Consider the following 17,030-nt stretch of genomic DNA (forward strand, 5'->3'; position numbering starts at 1 on the left):
CAAGTCAAACATTCTCAGAGACAAGTCTTTCTATATTTCACTGCTTCTGAGTGAGGTTTACTTAAGAACAGGCTGTATTTCATGCTGTGGATATGATTCTACTAAAGGATCTAGTCAGACTCTGGGAAGCACGGGAAAATGACTCTTCAGTGCGGTCCGTTTGTCAGGTATAAATAACATGTAACCTGTTTCCCATGTGTGCATCCAGCGACAAGGCCGACATTCAATGCTGTCATAATTGCTAAACCACGCCGCAAAGGGAGGCGCCACTGAACGGAGGTTGGGCCAAGCACTGGTCAGATCCATCTCAACACCAAGCGTACCCCTCGACCCCATCCTCATAATAAATCAGTCTGAGAGGCATGATAACAGGGAGAGCCCCACGCTGTCCTAAGAGGCCACTAAATCCTTCAGGAGCAGGACATAATCCTGCACTTAAACAGGCAAGATGCACTCAACACTAGAGCAGTAGGATGTACTTAGAAATCAGTCCCTAGACTGGTAAAGCAGTGGAAGTTCATAGTTTGGGATCTGTGCACCTAATCCATGTGTCTGACAACAATGGAAAATTCAGACTGAATTAATAAAGATTAAATATTTCCATGTGTTTTCAAACTGACCAATCATTTTGAGATTTCCACATCATTTTGTAACATGTGTTGGGCAGACCATCGTGCATTCTTTGTACTGGTCTTAATTTCAGAAACAGGCCTGAATATGCTGTTCTACAAACAACCCCCCAAAACAGTTATCCAATACGAGCTATGCTAATTGCTTTGCAGACTACGGTTTAATTCTCAAAATAAACCATCAACATGGAACACAAAGGAATTAAAGCACAGTCAAAAAAGACTCTCTGTTTAAAATTACAAGGAAATGGGAACAACAAGACAAATCTTAAATATAGATTGCATGAGAAAACATGTTCTCCAAGAGCTGTTACATAGATCTTCAGCACTAAAGTTCTTGGTCACTTAAATAGTTAAATGAAATGAATGACCTTATTTCTTCAAAAACAAGCCTTGTGGACTTTTACTACACCATTGTGGTTGCTCACATCCATAAACGTATTAATCTTTCAGACAAAGGCTGTGTGAGCTTGGGTGCCGAAGAGTAGGGGAACAAAACGCACTTCATTTGTGTCCAGCCTTAATTAAGAAGGGGACTGCAGTCTATAACAGTCTTGTAAAAGCAATGAGAGTCAGATGTGCTAAATATACAACAAGGCCAATACTCAAATCTCTCTGAATGTGTGAATTACATGGCAGTCTTGTGCTTTCCATATGTTTAAGACAATGATGTTTGTTTTTGTGTTTGTTAACCATATGCCACCTCTAGGGCTGAGTATTTATACAGATTTCCTTAGGTGATTCCCAATCACAAGCTCTCAGTTTACGTAAACAATTCGATCGATTTGATTAAATTGGATTAAATTCCGGTTTAATTTAATTCAGATTCCTTAGGGTGCATTTCCTTTATAATGTCAATTTTGCTTATATATGAAATAAATTCTCTCTCTACTAATGTTGTAAATAGGAAAAAGCAAGTGTTTCAGACCGGTTCAAACCTGTGATAAGAGATTTTTTTTCAGTAAAGAGACTACATACTATACTATACCTACACTGTACTGTATGTTTTTGATTCACAAAAAAGTTGGTTCATAACACTTAGTTCGCCAATTGGACTACATTGGTTGCATTTTTTTTGGATGCAGCCAAAGATAGAAAATCAATATAAAGATGTTTTTTGCTATTACAGTCTTTTTATTGCATGACACTCAATAGAGTGCAGTCAAGTGCACAGAGTGAAAGTTAAAAAGTCATTCTGTATACTCATCTGTGCTTATGCTCTCCTGCCTGTTTCTGTTTAGCAAGTCCAAATGGCCGTTGTCAGAAGTGCTTTTCAGCTTACACAAACTGACCGCATTGAGACAATAAAAGGCCTCCACCCCGGCCACAGCTATGAGTCTCACAGCAGGTAGAGTAAACACAGATCTCCGGGCTCTGTAATTACAGCACCAGGGCTAAGGGCTCTCGCCCTGAATGTGTAGAGTGTGGAACCCGTTCAAATTGTACAACCCTGGGCCTGTTGGATCCGCTGCATAAGCGGTGAACATGGAATCTTTTACAGAGAACAAGAACAATGCCTTGTCATTCTAAACCAAGCCAATGGCAACAGTGTAACAGGATTACAGGGCCAGTTTTGGACACTGTGAGGATTGTCAGCCGCTGGATTGTTTTAGGACAACTGTTTTGGATCCAGGTTAATTAGGTAATACCAAAATCTATGAAAACAGTCTGATATGAGCACAGGGGAAATCTGTTAAAGTTATACAGTACTTACAGCGTTATTATTTGACTTGCAAAGGACATATTTTAGAGTGTAATAAAGTTAAAATCAATCAATCTAAGGTAAGACTTACGCCATGTTCTCAGGGTCAGTAGCACAGGCTCCGACGGCCCTTGTGACGTTGACTAGAAGGGCCTGGTTTGTACCAGTGAGTAGGTTGACCAAAGGCTTGATGCCACCACTCTTGCGGATGATGGCAAGGTTTTCAGATATTTGGGCACATTCTCCCAGAGCCCCCACTACATTAACGAGTACCTCTTCAGGTTGGTCTGTGAGCAGACGTACCAGAATCTCCAGTGCCTTATACTCCTGAAACCTGGTAAAAAAAAATAAAAATAAAAAGATTACTTATATGCAAGCCCAGGAAAAGAATGCATACAGTCTTGTTCAAAATAACAGCAGTACAATGTGACTAACCAGAATAATCAAGGTTTTTAGTATATTTTTTATTGCTACGTGGCAAACAAGTTACCAGTAGGTTCAGTAGATTCTCAGAAAACAAACAAGACCCAGCATTCATGATATGCACGCTCTTAAGGCTGTGCAATTGGGCAATTAGTTGAAAGGGGTGTGTTCAAAAAAATAGCAGTGTCTACCTTTGACTGTACAAACTCAAAACTATTTTGTACAAACATTTTTTTTTCCTGGGATTTAGCAATCCTGTGAATCACTAAACTAATATTTAGTTGTGTGACCACAGTTTTTTAAAACTGCTTGACATCTGTGTGGCATGGAGTCAACCAACTTGTGGCACCTCTCAGCTGTTATTCCACTCCATGATTCTTTAACAACATTCCACAATTCATTCACATTTCTTGGTTTTGCTTCAGAAACAGCATTTTTGATATCAACCCACAAGTTCTCAATTGGATTAAGGTCTGGAGATTGGGCTGGCCACTCCATAACATTAATTTTGTTGGTTTGGAACCAAGACTTTGCCCGTTTACTAGTGTGTTTTGGGTCATTGTCTTGTTGAAACAACCGTTTCAAGGGCATGTCCTCCTCAGCATAGGGCAACATGACCTCTTCAAGTATTTTAACATATGCAAACTGATCCATGATCCCTGGTATGCGATAAATAGGCCCAACACCACAGTAGGAGAAACATGCCCATATCATGATGCTTGCACCTCCATGCTTCACTGTCTTCACTGTGTACTGTGGCTTGAATTCAGAGTTTGGGGGTCGTCTCACAAACTGCCTGTGGCCCTTGGACCCAAAAAGAACAATTTTACTCTCATCAGTCCACAAAATGTTCCTCCATTTCTCTTTAGGCCAGTTGATGTGTTCTTTGGCAAATTGTAACCTCTTCTGCACATGCCTTTTTTTTAACAGAGGGACTTTGCGGGGGATTCTTGAAAATAGATTAGCTTCACACAGACGTCTTCTAACTGTCACAGTACTTACAGGTAACTCCAGACTGTCTTTGATCATCCTGGAGGTGATCATTGGCTGAGCCTTTGCCATTCTGGTTATTCTTCTATCCATTTTGATGGTTGTCTTCCGTTTTCTTCCACGTCTCTCTGGTTTTGCTCTCCATTTTAAGGCATTGGAGATCATTTTAGCTGAACAGCCTATCATTTTTTGCACCTCTTTATAGGTTTTCCCCTCTCTAATCAACTTTTTAATCAAAGTACGCTGTTCTTCTGAACAATGTCTTGAACGACCCATTTTCCTCAGCTTTCAAATGCATGTTCAACAAGTGTTGGCTTCATCCTTAAATAGGGGCCACCTGATTCACACCTGTTTCTTCACAAAATTGATGACCTCAGTGATTGAATGCCACACTGCTATTTTTTTGAACACACCCCTTTCAACTAATTCAACTAATTGCCCAATTGCACAGCCTTAAGAGCGTGCATATCATGAATGCTGGGTCTCATTTGTTTTCTGACAATCTACTGAACCTACTGGTAACTTGTTTGCCACGTAGCAATAAAAAATATACTAAAAACCTTGATTATTCTGGTTAGTCACATTGTACTGCTATTATTTTGAACAAGACTGTACATCATTTACAGAGGTTTTCCAATCAAAAACAAATACAAGGACTCAAGGCATCATATGCCAAGGCATCAACTGTTTATCTGCAAGGAGCTTAGGTTTTCTGAGAGATTTTCTGTTGCTTGCACAAAATAAGCATTTCTGGTGCACACTTGCTTGTAAACTAAAATATTAACATTGCAGCTGTTAAATAAGGTTTTATAATGAATAGTGAGTTTTACCACTTTGTGTTTAAATTATTGAGTTTAAAATGTAGAATCTAATAATGGAATAATGGTAAATCCCATTTGTGTCAATATTGTTCTCAAGGAGATTTCTTTATTGGGCATGAAATGGTTTGTTTATAATTAGTTGAAGCATTTTTTGTCCATCCTGCAATGGACTGTAAAAACATGAAGACACAGACCCCTAAATAGCAACAGGAAGTATTCGTAAGGGTTGTGCATATCTGGGAGGAGAAAAAATCCGGTGATGTTATATTGCCGCAACATTTCCCACGCTGCTCGCATATGCATTTATGCTCAATGACCACAATTTTTGGTTTGGAGCAAGACAAGAGCTTTTGGTACAATTCTGGCCTTGTTTGCCAAGTAGTGGTAGACTACAGTAAACATTTAAAAGGCATATAATGTGGTCACAGTGAGCCTCCACTAATCTCTGATGTATGGTTAAGCTATATGGCTTTTTATATTCACAGTTACGGTTTCTGGCTGAGCAAAACTGATGGTAATTGGAAAGAGTGTCCAAGGTCACTTGACTCTGGTCAAAGTCAACCAACATTTTCTTGTCAGTGAAATTTAAAGAATAGCTGCCAAAATTGGCTCAGCTTTATAAAAAAATTAAATAAGGCCAGGCCTATGCTTAAACATAGCATGTAAAACAGAGATGCCATCAGAGAAATGTTATCAGTATGCTACATTAAAGTTGTGGAGTAATTACATGTTACCTCTGATAAATGGACTGTGGGTGTTGTCTATTTTTGTAAAGCCAACACCAACCTGCCAGATAACCATGCCAAGAGAAACAACATGAAACAGCACCGGTCAGTCGCTACCACAAAACAAAGGTTAAAGAGTGAGCATGCACTGTTTTAGAACTCCTAAAGGGATCCCAAATGCTCCTATTGACTCTTTGATTAAGAGTATAAGACTTTGTGAAACACATTGTTATAGTTGCAAGACAAAAAATAACAGGCAAAGGATATTTAATGTGGGTGGTTGAGGAAAGACTGGACAGAAGAATTTTTAGAACTGTAAATTGACCCTTTGCTAAGACCCACCTTAAAAACATTCCTGCACTAGCAACTGTTGCCATCTCCCATTTTCTCAGTCAAACATTTATTATTTTCTAATGTACATTTATAGAGATAAACTATTTAGATATAGTGTTAATTGCAATTTTGTACTGTTTTCAGTTATGATTCCTCTCAAATGAGGCTTTTCTCTTTTCACTGAGAAGTGCTTGTCACCATTTTTTTCAGTGTCTACGGTTTTTAACCACATTACTGCATGATTAAAAAATTCTTAAGACATTTTAAGAAAAACCATCAGATAAAAATGCTTTGCAATGTTACAACTCTAGCCCCTGTAAGAATATTTTCCATGTCCATTTTTTACCACATCATGAGCGCATTTTACATAAAATTGCACTAGCAACGATGGCACTAGCAAAGTGGGAAGATAAGGGAAATTAATAGTGATTAGTAGTGATGCACCAAACATATTTTTTTTAAGAATTATTGCTATACTTAAATTCATTTTAGATCATAAATTATTGTAGTAAAGTTCTTTAGCAATGAGCTGCCTCTCAATTTCATTACTCTCTTGCATAATTTTTAGTAACAGTTAAGTATAGATTCTAACATGGTCAATGCACGCCATGGGATAGCACTAATTAAATGTCACTGTTTCGGTCAATGATTTCAGCCGTCTTTTTTGTGCCATTTTGATGAATATTCATCAGTAGAAATTACTGTATAATTAACCCTTTATTGCATTCTTAGCTAAAAGATAATAGATTACTGTGATCTGGCAATAAAAGCTCTAATAAAAAAACTCAAAACAGTAAATATCTCCCTTTGAGTATAATTATAATAAGGTTATGATTATAATCATTATATTTTCTTATTATACTGTAATATAACCATTTAAATTTTATGCATCATTAATCAGCTAAATGGCTAACATATGCCTTTCCCAGCATATTTGTGGAGGTCTCACATTCTCTTTAGGCACAGCCACCTTCTAAAAGCCCCTTTAACCCAGCCCTGAACCCCTCTCTCTGCTGGACTAGCATGGCCAATCCTCTCATCATCCACACAAAGACATGCTGTCTACTGCTGGCAGCACCAGGACTCTCAGCTTGTGCACTATCAATGGAGAAAAATAAGGCACTTCAAAATTATGACCACTGTAAAATACATTCTAAAATGATTTTTGCATTAAACGCCAGGCTGGTTGTTTCTGAAATGGCACACTGCGCTTACACCAAGACCAGATGTATCGAGAAAACTTTCCCAGGTAAAATCGGACATAGTGTTCCTCTACTTTAACAGATTTAATTTTCATAAATGGTTGGTTGTTTTATTCCAAATGTTGTTTGACCTTGATGCTTTATATGTTGTACAAAAAAAAAAAAAAAAACCTTGTAATAAAACCTCTTTCTTCATGTCCAAGAATTCATTAAATATTCTGCCAGAAAAACAATGTTTTTTTTTTACAGCTGACATCTTAAACTTTCAAACAGCCACCTGTGCAAGAGAACACAGCACAATCCAGACTATAATACATAGGCATAATTTGCAGGTGGTACAAGTCCCTACCACTTTTCGCCAAAGTTGATTTCCTCACTACAGTAAGGTTTACAAAGCAAAGAAAAAACCCTCCAATTAATCGTTCTTCAAAACTGAATTCAAATATGTAAAATACATATATTTGTGCCAACCAGACAGACCTGGCTGAGGTCAGGCACTGATGTTGAGCAAGAAGGCCTAGCTCACAGTCTCTGCTCTTCATCCCAAAGGTGTTCTATCGGTTGAGATTAGGACTCTGTGCAGGCCAGTCAAGTTCTTCACACCAAACTCCCCATCCATGTCTTTATGGACCTTGCTTTGTGCACAGTAAGGTAGGAACAGAAAGCGGACATCCCCAAACTGTTCCCACAAAGTTGGGAGCTTCAATGAAATTGTCCAAAATGTATTGGTATGCTGAAGCAATAAGATTTCCTTTCATTTGAACTAAGGGGTCAATCCCAACCCCTAAAACACTATAATCCCTCCTCCACCAAACTCTACACATGGCACAATGCAGTCAGACAAGTATCATTCTTCTGGCAACTGCCAAACCCATACTAGACTGCCAGACAGAGAAGCATTATTTGTCACTCCAGAGAACACGTCTCCACTGCTCTAGAGTCCAGTGCTTTACACCACTACATCCAATGCTTTGCATTGCACTTGGTAATGTAAGGCTTGGATGCAGCTGCTTGGCCATTCCATGAAGCTCTCTATGCACTGTTCTTGAGCTAATCTGAAGGCCACACAAAGTTTGAAGGTCTGTAGATATTGACTGTAGCTATTGAGAAAGTTGGCAACATCTGCGAACTATATGCCTCAGCATGCGCTGACCCTACCACTTTACGTGGCCTACCACTTTGTGGCTGAGTTGCTGTTGTTCCTAATTCACCCTTCACCGCAAATTTGATTGACAGGCGATTTGACCAATCTATCACATCGTTGAATCTGCTGTTTTAGTGTTTATTCATGTTAATTTGGTGTTTATCAGTGAACTAGAAGGAAGAGATGATCGGTTGATGGGCAGCTTTAACTGAGGTGCTACAAGGATCACAACTCATTAAAGAGCCACAAAACGGTATTTATTGCTTACATTTCTTTTAAAAAATGAAAACATTTTTCATATTGAAAGTAACTTTCTCTGTCCTGTCTGTCGGCCATGGCTTGTCAGACATAGCAAAAGTAAAGGTCTTTTTGCGAAAGGTCAATTGCTTCCACTTTGTTATAATAATGTTCACACTAACATTTGACAGTGGAATTTTTAATACTTTAGTAGACTTATTGCACAGGTGGCAGCCTATCATGGTACCATGCATGAATTCACTGAGCTCCTCTTAGAGCCACCAATTCTTTCGCAAATGTTTGTAGAAGCGTCTGCATGCCTAGGTGCTTGATTTTATATACCTTTGGCCATGGAAGTGATTGGAACCCCTGAATTCAATTATTTGGAGGGGTGTCCCAATACTTTTGGGCACTATAGTGTATTTATACCTCGTCACACACATTTGTGATTTATAAAAATAAACAGTCCAAGTATGCTCAATGTCCTCAACACTTTTTAGGGAAAAAATAATACCAATGCTATAATATGAAAAAAACTGAAAAGGAATGATGTAACTATTTAGTTTGGCAAATCCAGCAAAAACTAAATCTATATTATGTTCTGGATTTAAAAAAAAAAGAGTTTATATGATATCTAGGGGTATTTTCACAAAAATAGATTGTTTGCTTTGTTTTGAAACAGGGACTTAATTTGTTACAATGTTGCATTGTCTTCCACCTCGTTCAGGCGGTCTTGGACCAGTTGTTTTGGTGCGGATTCGAGCACAATTGCAATGTTCTTATACTGAACTGAACCAATGGAGAAAACACAACAGGTTGCGAAACAAACACTCAGGTATGAAAGCACCCTAAAATAATGATACAAAGGAACGGATTCTACATAAAATATAATGATATAATGATAATGATTTAACTCTGAAAGGGATTTCTACAATATTGTTCCTTTGTGTTGTTATTTTTATGGCTGTGGCATAAAATCTTTATGGTTAGTTATTGTTTTTGGTTTGTGAACAGGTCTTTATACAACAGTAGTGTTCAGAAAATTTGTTTACTGGCTGATTTAATCTCTCTTTTAAGCATACGTTTCAATGAGGCTTCTTCAGAGGTATTACCGTGGCCCCAGTCTTAACAACTAAATGTTTTCTCAGAGCAATTAATTTTCTTAGAGGACACTTATTTGGCTAATGGGACATTAAGTGAATTGAATGTGGCATGGGGCACCTGCCTCTAGTTTCAGCAAACTAAGCTTGATGTAAACGCAGGATGAGCTTTTGTCAGTTTTGACTTATGAGGTGGAGAGAGAGTGGCCTTTCTGCTACTGGGCCATTTCAGACACAAGCCTCCCTCTGAATTCCTCTTTCAATACTATTCTATTTGCGACTGGTGTAGGGCCAGACAGTAGATCCTTCTACAGAGTCTATAACAATCCCATAAAATAAAAAAAGCTCTTATCATAAACTAAAAATGTAAATTTATCAGCTCCTTGGCCTCAAACTTGTGAAAATAACACCTGATAATTTATAGACAGGTAATGGTGGAGTTAAATAATGCATTTCTGAGTCCCCAAACGCATACTGCAAAGCAAAGTAATACGTGTAAATCACTTTTATATGAGAGTGCTTGTGTGACAGAACGGGCAAGCCAGATGAAGATTCCAAGGTTTTTCGTATTTATGGGGGAAAATGACTGGCTTAAAAGACATCAGCCGCCAGAAAAATTACACCAGGAAAGCCTCCAGGACGGTCATCATCTTCGCTGAGTTAAGTGACGTTGGAATAAAGGCCAGCGTGCTTTACATGACAAACGATTTAAGAGTCTTTCAGCTTACACTCCTGATTATTACAGTACGACTGTTTCAGAGACGCATTCCACATCTTCCACAGCCCACTTGCCACACTAATGGAGCAACGGCCTCGACTAACACATCATGGGCGTCTATAAAATCAACACTTTACTTCATCTTTTGTTAGCAGTATGGGTGAAAGAACAATTCGCATTCCTTCAGCAAAAAGTCATCATAAAAGATCAGAGCTCATTGACAGAGTTTATAAAAACTTTTGCTCTCTCTTCAAATAATCACTTCTGTAGCTGCACTCAGCGCAGACTCGGATGGACAATGGTTGACAGCTCTGAGCCATGGAAAATCTGAGTGTTAGAAGTGAACAAATGAGACATCTCATAAAAATGAAGGCTGTATTTGATTGCACATCCTCTGTCCTTCTCCACACCAGACCCGATTTGACCAAATCTGGAGCCTATTACGCATCTCACATTGACTTGACTCCTAGTGTAAAGAGTCATATGCCACATTGAGATCAGGAGGCCTAGTTTACCAAGCAATGAAATGTAGATTTTTTTGTAATTTAATGATTTTAAAATGAACACTTTTTTTTAACATCCTCTTTCAATCTGCAAGATAAAACTCATAAACCTTATAAAACTAATTTGTGTCTGCATAAAATATTTTCTTACATTCATAATGCATAATTATGGTTGTTCTGAGAGGAAAACTGTGACAATTTCTCTGAAAAATTAAAGAAATGTTTTTGCAGAAGCTCTGTAGTTGTATGCACATACTTAGCTACATTTTCCATGCTGATGGAACATTTCCAGATGGCTCCAGTTGTGGCGGCTAGTAACTGCTTGTTTTCAGCTTGGTTGAGCAACAGGACCAGTGGCTTCAGTCCACCGTACTGCCGCACCAGATCACGGGTATGTTTATCTTCTGCACACTAAAGCAGGAATGAAGCCACACACACACACACACAAATACAGATTTAAGTAGTATCGAGATGTGCACCGTATTGTGACATTCAAAGCCAGGACTAAATTAGTATGCCATTTAACCTCAACCTCATCCGTTTTATACATTGCCAAAGAAAAGTGTAGTTGAGTGTGTATGGCCGTACCTTAAAGATAGCGCTGGCACAGTGCATTTGGAGCTCCTGGTTGTCACAGCTGAGGTTCTTCACCAGATCCTCAATCATGCCCTCAGTCTGTATAGCAATTCTATAGCTTTTCTGCCAACACAAACATGCAGAATGACTTTCTATGCTGAACACCTACTGTAAAAACCACTCTGTCCTGCCAAACAACACTGCGTGAAGCAACATAGCGCTTATTTCATCCTAGGGTTTCTTGCTTCTGGCATCATACAGTCATTCACATCTTCAAACTGGTCCTTTAATAGAAACAATCTGCCAGTCAAGAGAGAAATTTCATCAACAGGATATTTTCAGCCATACTTTGCACAACGTGTCCTTATACACTCACCTAAAGGATTATTAGGAACACCATACTAATACTGTGTTTGACCCCGTTTCGCCTTCAGAACTGTCTTAATTTTACGTGGCATTGATTCAACAAGGTGCTGAAAGCATTCTTTAGAAATGTTGGCCCATATTGATAGGATAGCATCTTGTAGTTGATGGAGATTTGTGGGATGCACATCTAGGTCACGAAGCTCCTGTTCCACCACATCCCAAAGATGCTCTATTGGGTTGAGATCTGGTGACTGTGGAAGCCATTTTAGTACAGTGAACTTATTGTCATGTTCAAGAAACCAATTTAAAATGATTCAAGCTTTGTGACATGGTGCATTATCCTGCTAGAAGTAGCCCTCAGAGGATGGGTACATGGTGGTCATAAAGGGATGTACATGGTCAGAAAAAATGCTCATGTAGGCCAGCAGCAGCCTGCACAGTGGTAACAAGACATGATGGATCCATGTTCTCATTCTGTTTACGCCAATTTCTGACTCTACCATCTGAATGTCTCAACAGAAATCGAGACTCATCAGACCAGGCAACATTTTTCCAGTCTTCAACTGTCCAATTTTGGTGAGCTTGTGCAAATTGTAGCCTCTTTTTCCTATTTGTAGTAGAGATCAGTGATCCCCGGTGGGGGTCTTCTGCTGTTGTAGCCCATTTGCCTCAAAGCTGTGCATGTTGTGGCTTCACAAATGCTTTGGGACTGCCATATACTGGATGTTTTTCCCTTTTCACACCATTTTTTTTACACCCTTGAAATGGTTGTGTGTGAAAATCCCAGTAACTTAGCAGATTGTGAAATACTCAGACCGGCCAGTCTGGCAACCATGCCACTCTCAAAATTGCTTAAATCACCTTTCTTTCCCATTCTGACATTCAGTTTGGAGTTCAGGAGATTGTCTTGACCAGGACCACACCCCTAAATGCATTGAAGCAACAGCCATGTGATTGGTTAATTGGATAATTGCATTAATGAGAAATTGAACAGGTGTTCCTAATAATCCTTTAGGAGAGTGTATAGAGTGGCTTTACATGTAGCATTTTTAGCGGTCCTGGGAAGAAGGAATAGGATAGAGCATTGTTTTTTTTTTTTTTTTTTTTTTTTTTTTAATGTAAGTAGGTATGATAGGAAAGAGTAAAAGCAAGAACAATCTGATGAATAAACAGCGACTGCATAACAGCAAAAGTAGGTGGCGATATGCACATAGTATGCAAAGCGCCAGTAAACAGAAGAAGAAGAAGAAGCATTTTTAGCTTACATTATTTTTCACAAAACGTTTGTATATGTAAATATACTTTATTTTATTTAGTAGTATTTAAAGTGCCATTGCATACAAAAATATTTCTTATAAAAATACATTTGAAATTTAAATTACACTACCATTCATAGGTTTATGGATGGTATTTTTCATAGTAATTAGTGAAATAATAATTAAAAACACTATAATTAGTGTTTTTAATATATTTAAAAATGTAATTCATTTCTGTAATGGCAAAGCTGAATTTTCAGTCTTCAGTGTCAACCTTACTTTTGGGGTCTTAAATCCTCAAAAGTAATAGTTCAATTAAATAATTTGGTTGTTTCAAATATTAAACATTACAACATAACATTAACAACACATAATACATATTAGCACAGCAGCACAGAGAGATACAGGACATATTCACTCTAAAGAGAGCACAAGAACAATAGTGCGCAAATGAATGGGAAAGACTGTTGCATCTTGAGACAGGCTCTTTTAAAATATCTATTTCAGCTTGACATGGCTATTTTAAAAAATGACGCTGAGTGATATATTCTAATCTGCGACAGGCTTTGATGTATTTTTTTCTTGAGAACACTTTTATGAATCAGACCCCTGGTTATGGTGCAGCACACAAATTAGTACTGTTTGTTTGAAATAGGGTATTCAAAACACGTCTAAACTCGTATTCTAAAATTTGAGCAAACCTCAGATGCACACTCCTGCAATGTCCCAACCACAGGGATGAGCATGTTCTTCTGCGGTGATTTGAGCAGCCGAGCAAGCAGAGGGATTCCCCCGGCCCTGAGGATGGCTTCCTTGTTCCAGGTGCTCTTGCTGCAGCTCCAGAGAGCCAGAGCCCCACAGCGTGCCACCTCCACATCCCTCTCCTGCTCCTTACTCAGAGACACGCCATCAGGCACGCAGTCCAACAACTCCACCTGCCAGAAACAACTTCAATTTGTTCTCATTTCCTGTGCTTAAACTTTGATTCAATGCAATAGATTTGTCACTCTGCTTTATATGATATCTTGATAACATTACATTTCTATTCCTCATGATGCTTTATGTTGTTTTAATTTTACCCTGCATTAATGTAGAAAAGTAATGGCATGTGAAAACAAGTATGAATGTGTTATTAGTGGGTCATGGTGTACTTTATGACATCTTCTGTGCAGGATGTGGAATACAATATCATGCCCTGAAGCTGCCAACGTTCATCTAAACATTCATCATCAACCAAAGATTGGCTGTTACTTAAGAGGGCTTGAAAATTCAGACTATGTCACACCAAAATCTACAAATGACCACATCCTTCAAAGAGCAAATTTCATGTTTTCCTGCTGTCAAGTCAGAAAGGCCACTCTAACACAGCATTACACGCGCGTGCTATTCAGAGGTGGTCTGGGACTTTAAATGTAACTAATCTACGATAGCTACATTGAGAACGTCCGAGTCTGGCCCCGAGTAAATATACAGAGCAGAGTAACACGCAAGCCCTAATCATACCGAGCGTCACTCTGTCAATAAACACACATGCCAGGATGAGGGGGAGAACGACATTCAATCTGTTTTTACCTGCAATGTGCTCCCTTTGATGATGGCATTGAAAATGATTGGGAGAAACAGACTGAGAGAGAGAGAGTGGAGAATGAGAGGCTGGTATACGTATGTTCTATTGCTTGTCCATTCTCTATCCTTTTGTCTCTTTTGCAAGTTTTCTACCATGGGCAACCTGTTTTGACAAACACACAAGCGTAGAACTCATGTTTCTCACCAGTCTCTTGATGCCACCGTGCTGTCGGACTGTCCTGCGGGCCCGTCTGAACTTGGCCACGTTGGCGATGGTCTCTGCAGCAAGGCACTTCAGCTCTTTGTCAGGAGAGTCCAGAATAGACACCATGGTCTGCAATCCGCCCAAATCAGCAATGGTCCGCCGAATCTGGGAGTTACAACTGATCTCCTTCAGGATCTTCAGAGAACCAATCTAACAGCAAGGGAGAGTAAAATATCCATACCTAATTCTGCATCATGTAGAAATCACTGACAATTTTGAGTTTACAAAATGTACAATTTAAAATAAAAATAGGCAGTGGCCTCAACACATTTATTCTATTTATATAACAATTCATTATTTTGTTAAAAGAGTTGTCATTTTGTAATTCCAACACATTATAAATGTCCAAAAATGTCCCCTTACCCCCCATCCCCCCTGAAAGAATGACAAAGATTACTTGTCATTAAAGGTCTCATGGCATGAATTTTTCATTTTATACGTTTTTTTTTCCTAGCCTGGATATTGTCCCCAATTGGCTAGAAATTTTGAGCAGTGTAAACCGAGTTCTGGCTGTCTTTCTCTGCCTTTGAGAAAATGACAGCCCAGACAAGCTGATCTTGAATTCTCCTGTTAAGACTTCATAACAGTAACCTCCCCTTCCTTTGCTTTGCCCGCCCAGAGAATTAGTAGAGAATGGATTCAGTTTATCAGTTGCGATGTCAGCACAGGCTTTACATTTACATTTACATTTATGCATTTAGCAGACGCTTTTATCCAAAGCGACTTACAACTCAGGAGAACAGGAAGCGATCCGTCAAGAAGAGGCAACGAAACACAAAAAAGCAACGAAACACAAAAAATTAGTATACCGCTCAGAGTAGCAAAAACCAGAAAAGGGAAGAAGAAAGGAGAAATAGAGGAGGAAAGAGTTTTTTACCGTAAGATTAAGTGCTCGTGGAAGAGATGAGTTTTTACCTGTCTTTTGAATGAAGCGAGTGATTCTGTCGTGCGTATGGAGGGTGGAAGATCGTTCCACCAACCAGGAGCAATGAAAGAAAAAGTTCTAGAGAGGGATTTCATGCCTCTCTGTGATGGTACCACAAGCCTTCGCTCATTAGCTGAGTGAAGACTTCTGGTGGGGGTGTAGACTCGTAGGAGTGAGTCAAAGTATGCTGGTGCTGAGCTTGTGGAAGATCCATAAGCAAGAGTCAGGGCTTTGAATTTGATCCGGGCAGCGAGTGGTAGTCAATGCAGAGAGATGAATAGAGGTGTGACATGAGCCCTTTTGGGCTCATTGAATACAAGACGTGCCGCAGCGTTCTGGATCATTTGCAGCGGTTTGATTGCACAAGATGGAAGTCCAGCCAGAAGCGCATTGCAATAGTCAAGTCTAGAAATGACGAGGGCTTGGACAAGAAGCTGTGTTGCATGCTCCGTAAGGATTTTCCTGATGTTGTGCAATGCAAACCTGCATGACCGAGCTGTCATTGAGATGTGGTCTTTGAAGGACAGCTGGTCATCAAAGATTACTCCAAGATTTCTGACCGACCCTGAAGGAGTGATCAAAGATGAACCTAGCTGGATGGTAAGATCGTGTTGTATGGTGGGATTAGTAGGGAAAACAAGCAGCTCAGTATTTGCTAGATTGAGCTGCAGGTGATGTTTTTTCATCCATGCCGAGATGTCCGCCAGACAGCTTGAGATTCGTACAGCTACTGTGGGATCATCTGGTTGAAATGAGAGGTAGAGCTGTGTGTCATCAGCATAGCAATGATATGAGAGACCATGTGCCTGAATGATGGGTCCCAATGATGTAGTGTAAATGGAGAAGAGGAGAGGTCCAAGCACTGAGCCCTGAGGAGTGAGCACTGAGCTTAGATACTTCATCCTCAGTGAGTGTAGAGAAGGAGGAGAGAAGATGTTTGGCTGTGCATTCGATATGCATTCGACATATGCATTCGACTGCACCGCCATATCGACAGCATCGCCATATCGACAGCATCGACATATCGACAGCATCGACATATGCATTCGACAGCACCGCCATATCGACAGCATCGACATAGGCATTCGACAGCACCGCCACAAACAGTGAGTAACAGTGTTCATTAATGCCTGATCTGTGATCAGGGATTTCTGATGTGTAGCTATTCATTCAAGTTTACACAGACTTTCTTTCTAAATTGTTTAATACTGTCAGTCCCTCCGTTGACTGTCTTAATGCATCAGTAAATCAAGCCAGTGACTAAAACGATCAAATTCACATTGTTTCTGTTAGCAGCATGAAACAAATCTGTTATTTAAATGATTTAACTACAGAGAACAATCAAAGAACACTCTTTGTAATGTTCGGATCTGTCAATCACACATATCTGTAATGCTCACTTGCCCAAACTGCCATTTGAATGATGCTGTTATGCTCAAAAGAAGCTCTTACTGTATTCATGTAGATGTCGTGTTTGTTGTTAGTTGTGGTGAAAGAATTTTGTGAGAGAAATAACGTTGCAAAAGTTCACTTGTGTTTATTTAGAGCT

At 39.3% G+C, this 17,030-nt stretch overlaps 1 protein-coding gene across 1 annotated transcript in view; it reads right to left on the minus strand.

The window, feature by feature from the left end:
- The window catches only part of odad2 (outer dynein arm docking complex subunit 2), a 74,309-nt gene that overhangs the window by 18,853 nt on the left and 38,426 nt on the right, over nt 1-17,030 (minus strand). Inside the window, exons 12-16 of the mRNA XM_067429272.1 lie at nt 14,497-14,706; nt 13,427-13,660; nt 11,116-11,226; nt 10,784-10,938; nt 2,423-2,665 (exon numbers count right to left, since the gene is read on the minus strand). Coding sequence (XP_067285373.1) covers nt 2,423-2,665; nt 10,784-10,938; nt 11,116-11,226; nt 13,427-13,660; nt 14,497-14,706 — 953 coding nt within the window. The remainder of the gene's footprint in view (nt 1-2,422; nt 2,666-10,783; nt 10,939-11,115; nt 11,227-13,426; nt 13,661-14,496; nt 14,707-17,030) is intronic.

This window comes from Pseudorasbora parva, chromosome 21, assembly GCF_024679245.1.
Source record: "Pseudorasbora parva isolate DD20220531a chromosome 21, ASM2467924v1, whole genome shotgun sequence".
NCBI classification, from domain to species: domain Eukaryota; kingdom Metazoa; phylum Chordata; class Actinopteri; order Cypriniformes; family Gobionidae; genus Pseudorasbora; species Pseudorasbora parva.